The sequence below is a fragment of the Saccoglossus kowalevskii genome, chromosome 21 (assembly GCF_978046115.1).
Source record: "Saccoglossus kowalevskii chromosome 21, keSacKowa6.1, whole genome shotgun sequence".
NCBI lineage: Eukaryota > Metazoa > Hemichordata > Enteropneusta > Harrimaniidae > Saccoglossus > Saccoglossus kowalevskii.
In genome coordinates, this window is record NC_140661.1 from 3,763,652 (window position 1) to 3,781,979 (window position 18,328).

The window sequence follows — 18,328 nt, forward strand, 5'->3', positions numbered from 1 at the left end:
CATGATATGCATGGATGTATATTTCACTGTCGAGGTCAAACACCAGCTTTTTTAAAAATAAATACAACTATGAATATCATAGAATTGATTGTATACGAAATTTATAACTAATAATTAATAATTTATGCACGTGTCAATATTTACTTAAAATCTGAGGACAGAAAGAAAAAGTAAAAGCTACATAACAGTGATGGTAAATCAAATACCCTTTTCTCTATCTAATCATAAGTAGGCTTTCTGTATTATATACTTCCACACAATCTTGATACATTAACAGACTGTCAGTTTGTATCCTCACACACCTCCATATTCCAACCCACTGCTGCACAAATTGTATTGCAATATCAGGCGCCACCAAGTGGGAGAGATAGGGTTCTCTCTACCTACCAGGGTGTGGAGTTTTTGATAATTCTAAGTTGAGATGGAGCATTCTATGGCTTCCTTGGGGCCAAAATTACTATCAGACAGGTCACAGTTGAAGACTGTGGCCACATGTGATTCCTGGTCAATCAGAATTTTATGGTTGCCAGAGGATCTGCTTCCCAGGGTAAGGGGGCACATGGCCATCCGGCATGGCATGAGGGCACTGTGCCTCTGTTCCCTTGTTTAATATCATGTTGCACATTTTTATCCATGCATACTATTTTAAGAGTGACACAGTCATACATTGTAACTGTGTCCTAATCAATATTGAACAAATACAATGTAAAATACTAAAGCTAATTGGTGGAAATTGAATGAATGAAAATAAAAATAATGAATTAATCCCTGCTTCATTACTTTTTTCATGTCTTCATAGTTCTCATCAGACTCATCAGCTTCCAATGGTGAGCTTATCAATGTTTCACTACAGAGTTTGTTTAGCCCATCCCATAATACTTCAATCTGTTTATGATTCAAGGTCTGCACAAATTCATCTAAATTGAAGTCATGTTCTTTACAAGACTGGAATAGAAACAGAAAAATAAATTCAACATTTTCGCATCAGGTTTTCGCAAGAGCTTAAAAACACTAATAGATTTCACAATTGTATGGTTTTCATTAGTGCATATATGTACATGTATGTAAAAATTAATGTCTTAATTTTTACATGTACTAGCTAAAATAAAAACACACAAGTCATGTTATGATACATGACACTATTGTGGAATTGTAAACAAAACAGAACTTGAAACAAATGAAAAGTCGTGTATTATCATTAATATGAAATCAGAATCCTTATTTCAAAAACATTTTATTACCAGTATATACAATGGAAGGTTCTCTCCCATAATGCATTGCAATGTTGCAGTTATTTGCTCAGTAGTGACAAACTGCCTTAAAAGATTCACAAAGATTATGCTATATACATAAATCACACAGTATGCATATTCTGATATGACTGAATATTATGAGAAGTCCTGAACGAGCCAAGATTTATGGAATACGTTGCAGATGGTGCAATGTGTTTGTGATGGAACAGTCTCCATCCACCTCTGTATTACTAGGAATACAACCGAACTCGGCCAGATTTCAACTCGGCCAGGAAAAAAATGCACAACTCTGCCAGTCGTGAATGTCGAGGTGTAAACTGGTCATTGGTCAACAATTGTCACCTTCTTTCACGACTGTTGCCGTGGCGGCATTTTATTTCCAGATGTTATATGATACACAACACACCCAGTGACGCATCCGTTTCACTGACTTTTTTTGACTAACTCCCGTGACTATTTTGTTGTCGATTTCAACAACGCAAGTTTACAAACACACACACACAAACGCTACTGGTTCTCCGGCATGTTGTTGATTTCAACATTGGCTGAACATTGAACTGAACAGCGCTGGCTGTTGCGTCACTGAAATCGACAACCCTTTTTTTATTAACAAAGCACATAGGCATCACTGAAATCGACACCCTTTGACGCCCGTACATTTTTTATATTTTGTTGTGATATGACTCTGACAGTCTGTAACACAGCGCTCGCTGTTGCATCATTGACACCCTTATGCACATATGCTGGCCGAGTACGGTCAATGGCCGTGATCGGTCACTGGCCGAGTAGAAATCTGGCCGAGTTCGGTGGTCACCATTACTAGTGGTCTCTCAAACTAATCATTTGTTTCTGGTCAGTTTGCACATCATTGGGGTTCACAACTTCTTAACCTGCTTTCTGTTAAAATATTGTAAACATAAAACAGGCAAACATAAACAACAACACGGATTGTTATCTGGTCAACAGACTCGTGTGTGATTTTACGCATATTTTGCAACATTGTACGCAAAAAAATGGTGAATGCGTATAGAAATACGCAAGAAAAATAAATCTAACGGAAACACTGAAATGCCTATATTTTGATGGCTAATGCAGGTTTGTGAAAAATTTTAACAGATTCCTTATTTTTCAGAAAGGGTCTTTCAGTAAATGAAGAAATGTAGTTATCCCTTTTGGATTTTAAAATCACTTGGTGTGCCTATAGTTACTAGCGGCAGACAGCTCGACGGATCACCACTTACATGTTGTTTGATAAAATCTAAAAAGATTTCGGTACGATCTTCTTCTACTGCTTCCAGAAATGCTTGACGTCTTCGTGTAGGTGATGCCATTTTCAAGAAATCACGAAGATAACACCAACATCACAACTTCAAATTTCCAAAAACGCGCCTTTCTGTTGTCAACAATCGAAAAACATCGACGTTAGCCGAACATTTACGATCATATTGACCTCCTATCTTTCTATAAAATAAAATCCGTATACTTGGAGCATTTTGCACAAATTGTCTTGTTTTTTGTTTTTAATATCGGCATATTTTAAAACAATTGTAGTAGTACATTTGAATGGATATCTAATAAATTGTATAATCACGACGACCGAGGTAAGTTTTCGATGATCAAAGACATAGTTTAAACTGTCCTAGGGAGCGATGTGTCTCGTTTACTGGGGAGCAACACTTAGCTATTTGAAAATAAAAATATATATAATCTATTCGTATCGTTGTTTGATGATGTGTGTGCCGAATTAAAACAAACTGTTACCAACTTTTAATCGGTATATGTAATTTTTATTTGAAATAATGTAACCGGCTACAACTAGTAAATTTCAGGTCGAGCACCCCCGTATTGCAAATGGCTGCTGCCACCATGGTAAGTAGAGGTACTGTTGTTGAATGTTGTAAAGACATTTCGACTAAGTCAAGTGCCTAAAGTATCAGAACTTGTCATAATCGAAATTATTTACAAGTCAGATTACCCGTAGTATACGTATTCTCGCCGTTGGACATTTATTCCATGATTTGCGAAAATTCGTTTAGTTTCGTTTTAGAATGTTCACCGCAATCGAAAAGGTAGCTGCTAGTTTCGGCCGTGGTCACTGTCGTCTCTGGTAAATATTAGACGCTACGGCCCTGGTTTTGGATATTACGGCCACAAACAGTCTGTGCTTTACGGCCCTGGTTTTGGATATTACGGCCACAAACAGTCTGTGCTTTACGGCCCTGGTTTTGGATATTACGGCCACAAACAGTCTGTGCTTTACGGCCCTGGTTTTGGATATTACGGCCACAAACAGTCTGTGCTTTACGGCCCTGGTATAAATCTTAATCGAAGTAGTAAATAGTATTCATATCTAGTGTTAATTTATTAAATCCACAACGGATGTTTACTTTTAGCGACCAATATGGCCAATATGTTCAGGGCCGTAACGTCTTTTATTTACCAAACCTGCAATGTCTGGAAATCATTCTAAACACAATTTCGTGTATCCCATGAAGGGTAACGTTTTTAACCGTACAATTCACATGTATTTTGATTCAGTAACAGAATGTGGGAAAGCAATAATAAGTAGTACATTGTATGTATTGAACACTAGTTATTACACTATCAGTGATTGGCTGAAAGTCAGCTGATTAGGCCATGACCTGGGTTGCACAACCACATTTGTTACTCAAAAATTCACCACAACAAAATGCTCCATGCAGTATTTTGATGAACCATGCTGCAAAGAGGTCTTTTTTTATTTCGCAGACTTAACCAAAGCAACCCAAGGCTCCAAATGTGTCTTCTTCTCAATTTTCACCATTAATACCACTCTCAAAACCCACTAACAACTGCATGTGTGCTATACAGTACAGCCCAATTTTTTATTAGCTCCACTGTCGACTTTATCGAGCAGAGCTAATCATATTAGTGATTGTGCATATCAACTTCTTGAAAACTACATGCCTGATTGCTTTGATACTTGGTGTATACATGTATGTACTTTAGGTAGACATCTCTTAGATTTGTTCATTTTGTGATGTCTTCAATTCTCTAATTTTGGTGAATATTTTTGTCATTCTTTGTAAAATATGATATTTTTAACAACTTGTTAAAAACCGCAAGTCTGATTGCTTTGAAATTATACATGTGCATATATGTACTACAGGTTGTCCTTTCTTAGATTTGTTCATTTCGTGATGACATCTTCAATTCCCAATTTTAATGAATATTTTTGTAATTTTTGGTGAAAATTTATATTTTTGACTCTTTGTTAAAAACCGCAAGTCTGATTGATTTGATATTACATGTATACATAAAGGTACTACAGATTTGTTTATTTTGTGATGATATCTTCAATTCTTTAATTGAAATGTGCAATGCTAACAGAGGAGCCTTCCCTATCAGCCGAGAGGCTGCTTGTTTCATCAAAATTTTAGTTTTTTTGTGATACTCTCAGCACAGCAACATAAATAATCCCCTTTATCTTCATGATAAAGCATCTTCAGAATGTTGTTCAAGGATAAGGTAATCATTGTGTGGCAACAGACTAAAAATAGTTCAACTTTGAATAGTGTTTCCAGTCATTTTTAGCAGCGGTGACACTATATAATCGTGCGTGGCACCAACTTGAATTCTGCTCTACTTATGTATAAACTAATAACTCAACTCTAACTATTCACATGCTTTAACGTTTTATGGTTACATCAGTTCTATTAAGTACATCAATAAACATATTATATGTGGTGCTTTTGAAAACAAGCCAGATTAAAACTAGCTGAATGTATTTAAGTTGCGCTTGCAATGCACTGTATGTACATACATGCTGTAGTTCTTGATTTTGCCCCAACAGCAATCAATAAGTCATGCCCTGGAGAGATGTATGGATTTGTAATTTTGTTAATTTGTGAAAGTTGTAGATTTTTATATAGACTTTGATTCAGAGGATATTCAGACATACTTCCTGTTGGTCCTGTGTTCATGTGTTTGAAATTTATGATAAATATTTCATTCATTACAGTCGGCAACTAAAGAAGTTGTTTTGAATGCAGCAAAACAGTTTCTGACATTTGTCAATCGATCACCCTCGCCTTTTCATGGTAAGTTGACAGCTCTATATGAATTATTTGATCATCTATACATGCATAACTTTACAACTTACTACTTCCTTTGCGCATCAATCAAATGTAGGTCCTATCCAATAGCATCATAGAATGCAGTGAGTGCTTGGTAATCTTGTCAGTTCTAACCAATAGCAACTCAGGACATAGTGTGTGCTTAGAAATCTTGTCAGATCTAACCAATAGCAACTCAGGACATAGTGTGTGCTTAGATATCTTGTTAGTTCTAACCAATAGCAACTCAGGACATAGTGTGTGCTTAGAAATCTTGTCAGTTCTAACCAATAGCAACTCAGGACATAGTGTGTGCTTAGAAATCTTGTCAGTTCTAACCAATAGCAACTCAGGACATAGTGTGTGCTTAGATATCTTGTTAGTTCTAACCAATAGCAACTCAGGACATAGTGTGTGCTTAGAAATCTTGTCAGTTCTAACCAATAGCAACTCAGGACATAGTGTGTGCTTAGAAATCTTGTCAGTTCTAACCAATAGCAACTCAGGACATAGTGTGTGCTTAGAAATCTTGTCAGTTCTAACCAATAGCAACTCAGGACATAGTGTGTGCTTAGAAATCTTGTCAGTTCTAACCAATAGTAACTCAGAACACAGTGCATGCTCAGAAATGTTGTCAATTCTAGCCAATAGCAACTCAGAACACAGAGGGTGCTTAGAAATTTTCGGTTCATAACGCCATTCGAGTTCTTCAATTTATGCGTGTTCTTCATCGCATATATCACCATTGCAAACCCTAATCTTATAAATCAATAATTGTAACCATGTTAATATTCTACTTTTTCATTTTTCTTTATTTTAGTTGTTGAAGAATGTCGTGTGCGATTATTATCAGCTGGCTTTAAAGAACTGCGTGAAACAGAACACTGGGTCATTGAACCAAAGCACAAATACTTCTTTACTCGTAACAAGTCAACTATTATCGCCTTTGCAGTGGGTGGACAGTACAAACCAGGCAATGGCTTCAGTATGGTTGGAGCTCATACAGATAGCCCATGTTTAAAGGTGAGTGACCATGCACAGATTTCATGGTCTATCTTTTATATAAGAGACATCTAGACATATTATCATTTGGTGCTGTTGTTTAGTATTTGTTAATTGCAAGATCTTACATAATGCGAGGAAGATGAATAAAATAATCAAATGATTTGATTTTGAACGTGATTTTTTTTTTTATATATAGTTCAATGTTGTTTTTTCAGAAGGAAATATGGCTTTGAAATACCCCTACTTCATTAAAATTGACTCTCATCAAATGTGTAAAGAACATTATTTGCCGTGGAAATAACAGAACATTTGTCCAATCCCACGAGATGTTTTGATGTCACCAGGACGCTATAGCCTTTGTTTGTCCTGTTTTAACGTTTGATCTCGTGCATAACGTGGGATCTTGCAGTGAACAGAAAATGTTCTATTACTGATATGATACAATAACTGATAGTAATACTATGTACTCATTTTCTGTGTGTAAATGTTTCATATTTGAACTTTGCAGGTGAAACCAAACTCCAGGAGAATTAAGAATGGTTTTCTCTCTGTTGGTATAGAATGTTATGGTGGTGGTATCTGGCATACTTGGTTAGACAGAGATTTAAAACTTGCAGGACGTGTTATTGTTAAGGTAATATGCAATGTTTATATCCATGCAATATGATGTGTGCCCTATTGAATAGATGCATTGTAAATATGCATGATTTGAAGCGGTATGAGTTGCAGCGATATCAATGTGTCAATCAAAATTGTTCTGAACGTTACCATGAACTTACATACTCATTACAGAATACCAACATCATAGAACACCTTGCACATTCATCATACATGACTCATCACATTACACAGTGGTCATCACTATCATGTGCATAGAATTTTTTGTTTATAAATAAACTATATTTTAGACCAACATATGTGTGTACTTTGCTTTGTGTAGCATGAGACCCACATGAAATTTTGTTCAAAATTTTAATTTGTTGATTTCAGAATGGTGAAAAACTGGAGCATCGACTTGTACATATTGACCGACCAATCCTTTATATACCAAATGTTGCTATACATTTACATAGAAGTCACAATGAAAACTTCTCTGTCAACAAAGAAACCAATCTGTAAGTAGTTATAGACAAACTGATAATAAGCCCAATTACATCTTGCATCTCTACACTGCCCCCATGCTATGTTCCATATATCGTACTCGACCGCGTTAGCGCCCATGCCCGGGCAAGCGCCCACCCCCCACTTTTGCGCAATTTTTGACTCCCATGTGCGAAGCACAAAATGGGAGTCTTTGCAGTTAGTGTGTCTGTATGTGTGTATGTGTGTATGTGTGTATGTGTGTCCGACTGTTCCACTGCTATCTCAAGAACCATACATCGGTTTTTTTGATGAAACTTGGTGCATAGATGCTCTGGGCCAAAGCGCAGATTTGATTAGGTTTTGGTAAAAATCCATGCTCGTTAATTACCTAATTTGCATGATAATTAGCTAATTTTTAGTTGTTCTATGACTTTTCCACTGATATCTAAAGAACCACTCATTGGATTTTGATGAAACTTGGTACATAAATGCTCTGAACTAATGCTAGGTTTTGATTAGTTTTTGGTAATAATCCGTGGATACTAATTACCTAATTTGCATAATGATTAGTCAATTTTCGGTTTTTCCACTGATATCTCAAGTACTAATCATCACATTTCAATGAAACTTGGTACATAGATTCTTTAGGACTATGCAGACCTGATTAGTTTCAGGGTAAATAATTGTGCATATTAATTACCTAATTTGCATAATTAATTTTCAGCTTTTGATATAAGTAGTGAGCATTACATTTCAATGAAACTTGGTACTTACATACTCAAGGACTATGCAGAGATTGATTGTTTCGGATAAATATTTGTGCATATTAATCACCTAATTTGCATAATCAGTTAATTTTCAGCTTTTCCACAGGTATCTCAAGTACTAATCATCGCATTTCAATGAAACTTGGTACATAGATCCTTTAGGACTATGCAGACCTGATTAGTTTCAGGGTAAATAATTGTGCATATTAATTACCTAATTTGCATAATTAATTTTCAGCTTTTCTACTGATATCTAAAGTACTAATCATCACATTTCAATGAATCTAGAATTATGCAGAGACCCAATTATTTTTTGGTAAATATTTGTGCATATTAATCACCTAATTTGCATAATTAACCAATTTCCAACTTTCACACTGATATCTCAGGTACTAATCATCACATATCAATGAATGTTTATACATGGATGCTGTAGGACAATAGACAGACCTGGATAATTGTGGGTTAAAATCTGTACATATTAATTACCCAATTTGCATAATTAACCAATTTTAAGCTTTCACACTGATATCTAAAGTACTAATTTCCATTTTAATGAAACTTAGTACAAAGATGCTCTAGGACAATGTACAAACCTAATTAGTTTGGGGTAAAACTCTGTTCATATTATTTCCCTAATTAGCATAATAATTCATAATTTTTTGGTTCTAATCACATTTCAATTAAACTTGGTACATAGAGTTTTTGCGCAGACCTCATTAGTTTTACAATCAAATCTGTTCATGTTAATTTTCTGATTTGCATAATTAGTTTTCAGCTAAGTAATTTCAAATTATATTTAATGTGTGTCGAATACTCTCAGCACATGGGAGTTCTTTCTAAGCTTTCTTTGATTATATTTGGGGTCACATTCGGCAAAGCGCCCACCCCTTCAAAATGCAACTAATTTAAAACTTGGTCTTGCGTAACGAATCTTGGTAATCGTTTTTATATGATACAGCGTGGATATCAATCGCTGTCAACATGTTGTGAATGCGTAGAACACGGTAACCGTGCGTAACCTACGCTTCGACAATGACCTGTTAATACAAGTAAAATGCGGTAAATATTTCATGCCATATTCAGTTTACCTCTCAAAAATGGCTAGTTACTAGTTTTTTGGAAAAACTATGTCGTTTATTCGGTGAAATCAATTCCAACAGATCGTACTTCGACATCGATAATTCACTTCCGCATTGCGTTACCGGAAAGTCTTCGGGAATTTCCGAAGAATTGCGTCAGTACAACACAGCATTGTGATTGGTTAATAACCAACTTGACCCATTAGGTCAAAGGACGCCGCTGCATGTGAAATCTGCAAATGCATCATGGCGGAAAGTGATTTTCATCGAGAGTTTGTGTACGATCCAACACCTTCGTCAGTGGAGATAATATGACAATTTTGACTTCGACTGTGTTCCAACAGACTCAAATGTTTTTAATTTCGTAAATTCTGGTGGTACGTAATTAATATTGTAATAAAATGTGCATATTTTTTGTGATCATTTCTGTTCCTTCATTGTGAAAATCAATGACGACTCAACTAATTTCGTAATTTGATTTCCCTCAAAGACGTAATCTGTCACTTGATGAATAACATTTTTCATTTGCACTCTTTTTCGAGGGGGGTGCTCGGGTAAGCGCCCACCCCTAAAAAATCGTGATTTTCTGAGTTGAGGCCTCTGGGCGCTAACGCGGTCGAGTACGGTATTTATACATCACACACTACCACATTACTCCATATTATGCCCACATGTTAATACATACACACACATGTTACATATCACATTACTCACACCATGTCCCCACATGTTAATACATCACATACCACCACATTAATTCATACCTTGTTCCACATGTTAATATGTCACACATTATCTGCAACATGTTAATATGCTACACAAATTTCCCATACCATGTACCACATAAAATATCAAACGCCACCAAATTACTCCATGCCATGTCCCACATATGTCACACACCACATTTCCCCCACATGTTCATACATCGCGCACTACCACATCACCCTAATGCGACCATAGTAGTTTACAATTTACATGAAGACAAAGAGACAGATATATGAGCAATGAGTTACTTAACTAAGAGTGGTATAGCAGTAGTAACAGTACAATAGTTATTGTAGCAATGATTTGTGTTGACATTTGCATTACAGTGTACCAGTACTTGCCACCTGTAGTCAACAAGAATTGGAAAACCCTACAGCAAGTGATGAATCTACTGACCCATGTGTAAGTATGTTGCCATGACTACCAAATATCCTCCAAAGATTCATCACTAGCATTGTAATTTAATGATAGTTTTATTTGTGTAATATAATTAATTAAAAATGGAAGTGTTATTAGCGCTTCATTCATATCTGAATACAAAATGTTTGCCTTCACTTTCTGGACTTCTCAAGTATAGACTACATTGTGTACAGTTGTGAATACTTGTTATGCAAGTGCTACATCGTCTGTTGTATTTTTGTTTTAGCAGTGGTTGACACTTTATTTATAAGTACTGCTTTGTATGAAACAAGAAAGCATTGTCGCTATTGACTACACATGTATTACATGCGTCTCCAGATTCAGAGTGTACAATTTATAGATGTTGTATTCTGTCCTCAGTTGTACTAAATGGTTTTTCCCTTTGTCCCTTCTTTCCTCTCGTTTTCTTGTAAACATGTGATCAATATCTAATCTATATATATTTAATCTAGGCTGACAAACATCATAATTTATTATCCAAGTTGCTCTGTGATGAGTTGAATGTCACTAAAGAACAGATTGTTGACTTTGAACTTTGTCTAGCCGACCACCAACCTGCTGTAAGTTTACTAGAATATATCACACACGCCAAAACGATGCAGTTGTTGTGCAAGTGGGAGTGATGGAGACAGTATTTTTGAAAGGAATTGCCAGATAATGTGAGAAAAAGTAATGCAAGAATGTAGTACAGTGATGGAAACGAGACATAGCAGAGATCGATGAGATCCCCTAATGCCTGAGTGCATACTTTGCGGTATTCTCTTATGATAACCTTGTTATTATACATCTTTTCCTGTTTATAGTGAGATGTATGTATAGCAATCCAACATGCCAGTGAAAAATATTCATGTCTGTGCCATTGTTTGCATTTAGTGAACGTGTTCAAATTTGTCATAAACATAACACAAATTTTTCAAATAAAGAAGACATTCAAATGCATTTGAGACAATCAAACCCTTTCAAACGTTAAGCATTTAACAGAAGGAAGAATTTTATTGTTTTTGGTGTGTGATGTGCTTTTCATTTCATTGCAGTCTATTGGTGGCGTACTAAATGAATTCCTGTTTGCACCAAGACTAGACAATCTCGTGAATGCATACACTGCAATGGAGGTACAATTAATAAACTCTAAATAAACATAAATATTTACACATTGCTTTATAATTTAGACAAAATAGCCATTCATTTCTTAACTTGGATCTTAGCCAGGTGTCAGTGTTTGAAATTATAGAGGTGAATGAGAGTTTTCTTAAACTATTTCAACATATACAAGACTCTGACCATAAGTGTGGGTTTTATACTGATACACCACCGGTTACAGTTTACTATGCAGTGTATACAGTGATAAATTTTACATATGGAATGTTTGATCCTGCATAAGGTTTTGTGCTTAACCATATATCAATGTGTTGTCAATCTTTAGCATAAGACAACTATGAAAGTTAGTCTCTTAAACGTCAAAGACACTAGATATTAGACTAACTTTATTTGTCATATTTTGTGGGTTTTTTTTTCAGAGTTTGATTGCATCATGTGAAGGGGACAGTTTAGAAAAAGAAGGAAACATCCGCATGATTACTCTCTACGATAATGAAGAGGTGAGCTACTTTGATGGTCTGACCGTACCTAGATTTTACCAACTACCGGTAACCTAAACTGCCTGTTGGCAAATCATGTTTGATTCCAGTCCCTGTTTTGCATAATTTATTAGTAGTATTTAATGTGGATGTTTCGTCACAGGAAGAGCCGACTCAGCACAGACCTGTGTCATATGACGCCTTACTAGCGGATTTTGGCTAAAATAGCGGTCCGTCGCATGTTTGCACAAGTGTTTATACACGAAACTTGATATTTTTTTTACAAATTTAATTTGCTTTTTAATCACATTTTAGTGAAATATTATTTAGTGAGTGAAATATTAATGTCAAACATAATTCAATATTTGGAACAGCAGAAACTAACACATAATTAATGATAATCAAATTTGTGTTTGACGTTCAAAATTTCCCACGTAATTTTTGGTTTCAACTAGCTGGAAATATAATGTCCTTGAACGTTACACATAGAACACCATTTGAATCATGAACTACCAGCGTCAACTAACGGCAAATTTATGCAATTTTGGGGCCAGTTTATTTCTAAAATATTAAGAAGTTTTGTTTATCATTATTCAGTAAAGAAATCACTGAAACGATTTACTATATCCATAAAATATGTGACAACCGATGATTGACTTCAAAACCTTTGAAGTTTTGAAAACAAAATCTTGGCACTCCTTGCACAATATGCATCAGATTGGTGTAATGAGCGTCAATGATTTAATGTTTCTCATATAAATCCTATAGCATTATTAGTGCCCGTTTAGATGCAGTCCAAAAACAGGAACTTAAAGATTGACATCCATGTGTTTGTTTGCGCATTCATGGTTGCCCACCACATTCAAAAATGGCAGCCATTTTGATGTTAAAAATTCAACAAAAATCCATTCCTTAAAATGAGCAAATGTAATTTAATTTTGTTCTGGAGCCATGTCTCTAACATGATTAATATCAAACTTTACAGCTACATTATATGTCATGTAATTTGTTTCATGTTTTGACTTATTTATGTTTTGTTTAGTATTCAACTAACATGACTTGATTTTCTTTTAATGCATTTTGACATTGGCTAGATCACAAAATCAGATCAGAAACTTAATTCAAAGTGAATTTAACTAATTTCTCAACATTTAAACTCACTCTGAAAAAGTTATCAATGTTATCAGTTAAAGTTATCAATGCTGCCTCAGGAAAATCAATCACATGACTTGCGTAAATACATTCTGGTCATTGGTTGTACTGCCCTCAGGTGTTGGGATTAGATTAAATCATATTTGTTTTTATTTTCTTACAGGTTGGATCTCAAACAGCCCAAGGTGCTGAGTCTTCATTAACAGAGTTTATAATGAGACGCTTATGTGCTGGAGGTAGTTCTACAAGTTTTGAGGAAGCAATTCCCAAATCTTATCTTGTCAGTGCTGACCAAGCACATGCTATACACCCTAACTATGCGTAAGTACAGAACTCCTAGAAATATGATGTCGCTTTGTACAAATTTGGGCAAACATGCACCTGCCTCTACATATCGTGGAAGAAGAGATTTATTTTATGAATGGGTATGAAAGTATGCAAGCAATGGGATTTATGGGTATAAATACACATCAGTATAAATGATTGGATGTGAAATAAGAGACTTGGATACCAAGACAGATTCTGTTGCCTTTTCAGTATAAATCTCTGCTGATATATTCTCACATTATTTCAATGTAACTGATCACAAATAAATGAAGTGTGTTACTGTAGTTGATCTAGTAATATACAGGTACACTATATACTTCCCCTGTCTGTCTACTTGCGTTATTACCATTTAATTTTGTTTCTGGTTATTTTCAAAAATTAATGTACAATGGAGGTTGTAATAACAAAATTTCTCAAACTTTCTGGAATTCTGTGTCATTATGACCCTGAAGTATTTGTTGCGACAAAATTGAGTGATTATCACTGAATAATCAACTTTGGGGAAATTTGCTCTGGGTGTTCAGTTATGATGTGAAATGAAATTCAGACAATTTGCATTGCTGCAGTGTTTTTTATAGAACAAATCTAGATATACTACGTTAACTACTAACATAAATTTAGGTTAGTTATATAATAATTTACTTATTGAATACAATTTGATATACTTTGTAGAGAGAAGCATGAAGATGGTCACAAAGTAGCACTACACAAAGTAAGTTATGAATCGGTCTTTCCCAATCTAAGTACAATGTATATCACATCTGATAGAGATGGAAAATATTCTTCTGTATTGCATGTCAATGTTTATGATACTAAATTATGTCAACATAGGGTGCTGTTCTGAAGTTCAATGGCAACCAGCGTTATGCCACCAGTGCTGTGACAGCAGCTATATTGAGAACAATTGCAGAGAAAGAAAACATCCCTCTACAGGTAATGTATATCAATTTGGAGAGTATTTTGGGATTGGCCTTGTTGTGCAAATAGATGTAATATGGATCGATGATAGATGAATAAAGACAAAATCTCTCACATAAATTGAAATCGGATTGTGCTCGAGTTGATTTCAAGATTAGATTTTTCAAGTTATTTAGTCAACATACATGCTTCATTTAAAATTTTCTCCTGCAATACTGTGTTCTTCATACAAATTTCCCTTGCAGTTACCAATTTACCAACCTTGCTTCACTCATCAGACATCAATGGAACACATTGCAGTTATATTTTGTTATATTGACCTCTGTGCGTGCTTGTGTGTGTGAACATGCCTAGGCTGATTACATTTAAACTTCACACATACATAATATTATACATGTGTACATCAATTTGTTTCACTATCTGGTTCAAGATGACCGATTGACGGCCATTTTTGCATTTCTGGCATTCCGTAACTAGATTTCAGCTGATGGATTTCGTTCAAACTTTGACTGATTATGTTCAAATTTTATATATTCATTATACATCATGTCATAGATATACAGATGTATTCAAAATGGTCGACCATTGGCTATTTTTTTCTAATTACCGGTAATGCTTTTCTAGAGCAATATTTCTCAATATGGACAAGTACTCGTTTAATAATCAGATACAAGGTTATTGAATCTCAACCATTTTAATGGTAAAAAAAAATCATAATCAAGCATCAGCTTCTGGATCCATATCGCTGACATGTTCCAACTATCTTACTATAAACAAATCTATATATCATATATCTATATCGTGCTTTATGAGGGAAGACAGTTTAACAAAAAGATTACCAGCTGCCTCATAACAATAAAACTCTATTTTCTTTTCTACTATTCATGTTTTTTTATAAATTATCTTCGTTTTTCTAACTGTTATGTATTTTAGTAGTTTTAGTTATATTTTTAATTTTGTTTTGTCATTATTTTTATATATATTACTTTTATTGTATTTATCTATACCAGATTGTGGATACGATTTCAATAAATTTATTATTATTATTATCATAAATTTGATAACTAACAGGCACTTTGCCATGCATGCATGGCTTGTTATATCTAGAACCCACACTTGAAACCTTCCAGAAACCCTTTTAGCTGTATTTTCACCAAAGAGTTCTGACAAGTACGAAAATGGGGATCTATGCATTGACCTTCATGGGTTTGTGCATCTGTTCGTATCTCGCAGTATCTCACATAGGCTTAGACCGATCAAGTTCAAATCTTTTATATTTCCTGATTGGATTCATAATCCCCTGACACAAACGAAGATTATTTCATTGACAATTACTTGTTTTTCAGAAGATTATTTCATATTGGACACTGATGATATCTAAATGCTTTTATTTAATACTCGTCTTGCAGGATTTTGTTGTACGTAATGACAGTCCTTGTGGTTCAACTATCGGTCCTATTATAGCGTCTAAGCTTGGTCTGAGAACCATTGATATTGGGTTCCCACAGTTAGGTATGCATTCTATACGTGAGATGGCATGTACAACAGGAATCTATCAAGCTATTCAACTTTACAAGGTATGATATATGTAATAGTATTCTAACTGGCATCTCAGGTTTACTTTTGTGTGTCAAAGTTCAAGCAAAAACCTCATTCATGTCCATCCGTGTATCTGCTTTCATTTCTTAGACATGACTGGATTGATATTGTTTCAACTTGACTCGTACTTTTTTTTAAATAATATTTTTACATATATTTTGTTATTATTTTCAAACTCTTTTTTGCTGTACTTATTCTATGTAAATCTTTTTACATGGAGACAATAAAGTTATTATTATTATTATTTAGATATTCCCATGCTAAATGTACACATTTGATGATTGTCAGTTTTAAAAAAGTCAGTTTTTCTCTGCCATATTTCGCTCTGAAAGATCAGCATTTTGACATTGAACTTTAGAAAATGAGATATTCAATTTCAAAAAAAAAATGTTCAGATATTCATTTGATTTTTGCAGCAGACGTTCAGTGGCATGCCTTCTATGTATTACACAAGAAATTGCAGTGATCAAAAAATCACTTGTTTGGTTTTCAAAAAATGCATCAACATAAATCTTTTTTACAATTTTGTAATCGGTTCATTTTAGTATTTATTGTAGCTTGTATAACAAATCCTTGATTTTTTCTTTCAGGCATTTTTTGAACATTATCCAACAGTCAATGCATCTCTTGTTATTGAGTAAAAGTACATAATCAGACCTTGGCAATACTGAAGATATTCATAATCTTATGTATCCATTCCTCTATACACTTTGAGCACTCAATTTTTGGTGTCATAAATTCGAAAAAAGCAACTTTTTCACAGAATTGTAATTTTAACATATTCAACACCAGATTTTCTCTCCCAAATATTTCTGTACTTTTTTTTAATATTCTTAAATATTTCTGAAAATGAATCCTAATTTTGTAGCCATGAGCAGACATAAATGGGATCATTTTGTGAATTTATGATGAAAAGAGATTATTTCCAATCGTAAGACTGAAAACTGAAAATGTCACATGGCTGCTCACTAGTATATACTGATAATAAAGAATGATAATCTAATTTGTCTCCTTCATCTATTAATTAATGTTCTTCATATCAAATTCATGTGGTGGTATCAATGTCCATTTGTTTGAGTGGAAATAACTGCATGACGTGGCATGGAACATCTCAGCACAACAATTCTGTACAAGAAGATATTTATCTTAGTCCATCCAGAGTTATACCACAGTCACTCATTGACCAATCTCAGTCACTCATTGACCAATCTCAGTCACTCATTGACCAATCTCAGTCACTCATCGACCAATCTCAGTCACTCATCGACCAATCTCATTCAAACTTCAAAAACAATACATCATGTCTTACATATACATATCAAGCTACTTGATGCAGTGAACCTAAAAAATATAGCTATTTCTGAATGTTTTGTTGATAAATTCAGTGTTTACTATTTTCAATGTTGAAATTCATGATAAATAAGTGTTGAATTTGTAAATACAAAAGTCAGATCATTAAATTAACATCATGGATACCTTCAACACTTGCGTCTGCGTGTTGCTGTACACACTCTAAATCTGTTTTTGAATTCTTTTAAAGTGTCACGAGTAACTTCTATATTTTTTCTACCTACAAATTAATATCATGGCCCAATGCTTAGGAAGCAATGAATGTGACGCCAGGAAATGACAAGGACCAACAAACAAGATTATATCACTATCAAAATATAAATTTGTTCTGTGCGCACAAGGTATCACTGGATTGTACAGTATATGAAAATTACTTTCAACAAATTAATATACATTCAATATCATTCAGATAAAATACTTACCTCAAATATCTAGAAGGATATGCGATTAGACTATAAAATAGTTATACAAATTAACACTTACTCACTTGCTGGGGTTCATTACTAGTCTAATATACAGCAATGCATTTTTTCACAACTTGATCAGAGCAAGGAGGTATTTCCTTCCTCCAAGATCGGAGGCTCCCATTTTGAAATCCCTCGAGGGGTGAACTATTAACACCTGGTACTCAAAAATATGTATTCTGAAATTGACAAACAGTTCATTCGACAAATAGAAATTCACAGGAACTTGTTTCAGCTATTAGAACAGAATGATAGAGGTTTTTATAATACTATTTTAAAACCGCCTTTCGAAAACAAAGATTGCAGTGTTTGAAGACTTAGATTCTCAGGAGGCAACAGTACTGTTGACCTCTCTCCACTGGACACCAACTACATTGTAAATATTTAAGTTGATTTGCTTGCAACATGATAGCTATTCATAGAGGGCGTTTTTCAAATAATACAGTAGTCACACAATATAATAAGGCAGTTC

At 34.5% G+C, this 18,328-nt stretch overlaps 2 protein-coding genes across 3 annotated transcripts in view; one reads left to right on the forward strand and one right to left on the reverse strand.

The window, feature by feature from the left end:
* LOC102807568 (condensin-2 complex subunit G2-like) overlaps positions 1 to 2,679 on the reverse strand; it is a 33,893-nt gene extending 31,214 nt beyond the window's left edge. The window contains exons 1-2 of the mRNA XM_078010425.2: positions 2,495 to 2,679; positions 781 to 945 (exon numbers count right to left, since the gene is read on the reverse strand). Of these exons, the coding sequence (XP_077866551.2) occupies positions 781 to 945; positions 2,495 to 2,584 (255 nt within the window). The 5' untranslated portion in view covers positions 2,585 to 2,679. The remainder of the gene's footprint in view (positions 1 to 780; positions 946 to 2,494) is intronic.
* A 396-nt stretch (positions 2,680 to 3,075) lies between these two features.
* Positions 3,076 to 17,045, forward strand: LOC100370414 (aspartyl aminopeptidase-like). Of its 2 annotated transcripts, none has more exons than XM_085494850.1 (14): positions 3,076 to 3,122; positions 5,254 to 5,332; positions 6,168 to 6,370; positions 6,861 to 6,986; positions 7,343 to 7,467; positions 10,376 to 10,451; positions 10,922 to 11,029; positions 11,504 to 11,581; positions 11,987 to 12,067; positions 13,362 to 13,519; positions 14,198 to 14,237; positions 14,357 to 14,458; positions 15,853 to 16,020; positions 16,633 to 17,045. In XM_085494850.1, exons 1-14 carry the CDS (start codon positions 3,105 to 3,107, stop codon positions 16,681 to 16,683), a joined length of 1,413 nt encoding a protein of 470 aa, XP_085350976.1. In that variant the 5' UTR covers positions 3,076 to 3,104; the 3' UTR covers positions 16,684 to 17,045. The 2 variants fall into 2 exon arrangements, with proteins under 2 accessions (XP_085350976.1, XP_085350975.1); XM_085494849.1 differs by lacking the exon at positions 3,076 to 3,122 and adding an exon at positions 3,287 to 3,322.
* Positions 17,046 to 18,328: the final 1,283 nt, after the last annotated feature.

Excerpts from the sequence above, each read along its gene's own strand:
- LOC100370414 (XM_085494849.1), top strand. The coding sequence starts at position 3,302 with ATGTTCACCGCAATCGAAAAG. Across the intron at positions 5,333-6,167 it reads ATCACCCTCGCCTTTTCATG|TTGTTGAAGAATGTCGTGTG; the intron begins GTAAGTTGACAG and ends TCTTTATTTTAG. Across the intron at positions 10,452-10,921 it reads ATGAATCTACTGACCCATGT|GCTGACAAACATCATAATTT; the intron begins GTAAGTATGTTG and ends TATTTAATCTAG.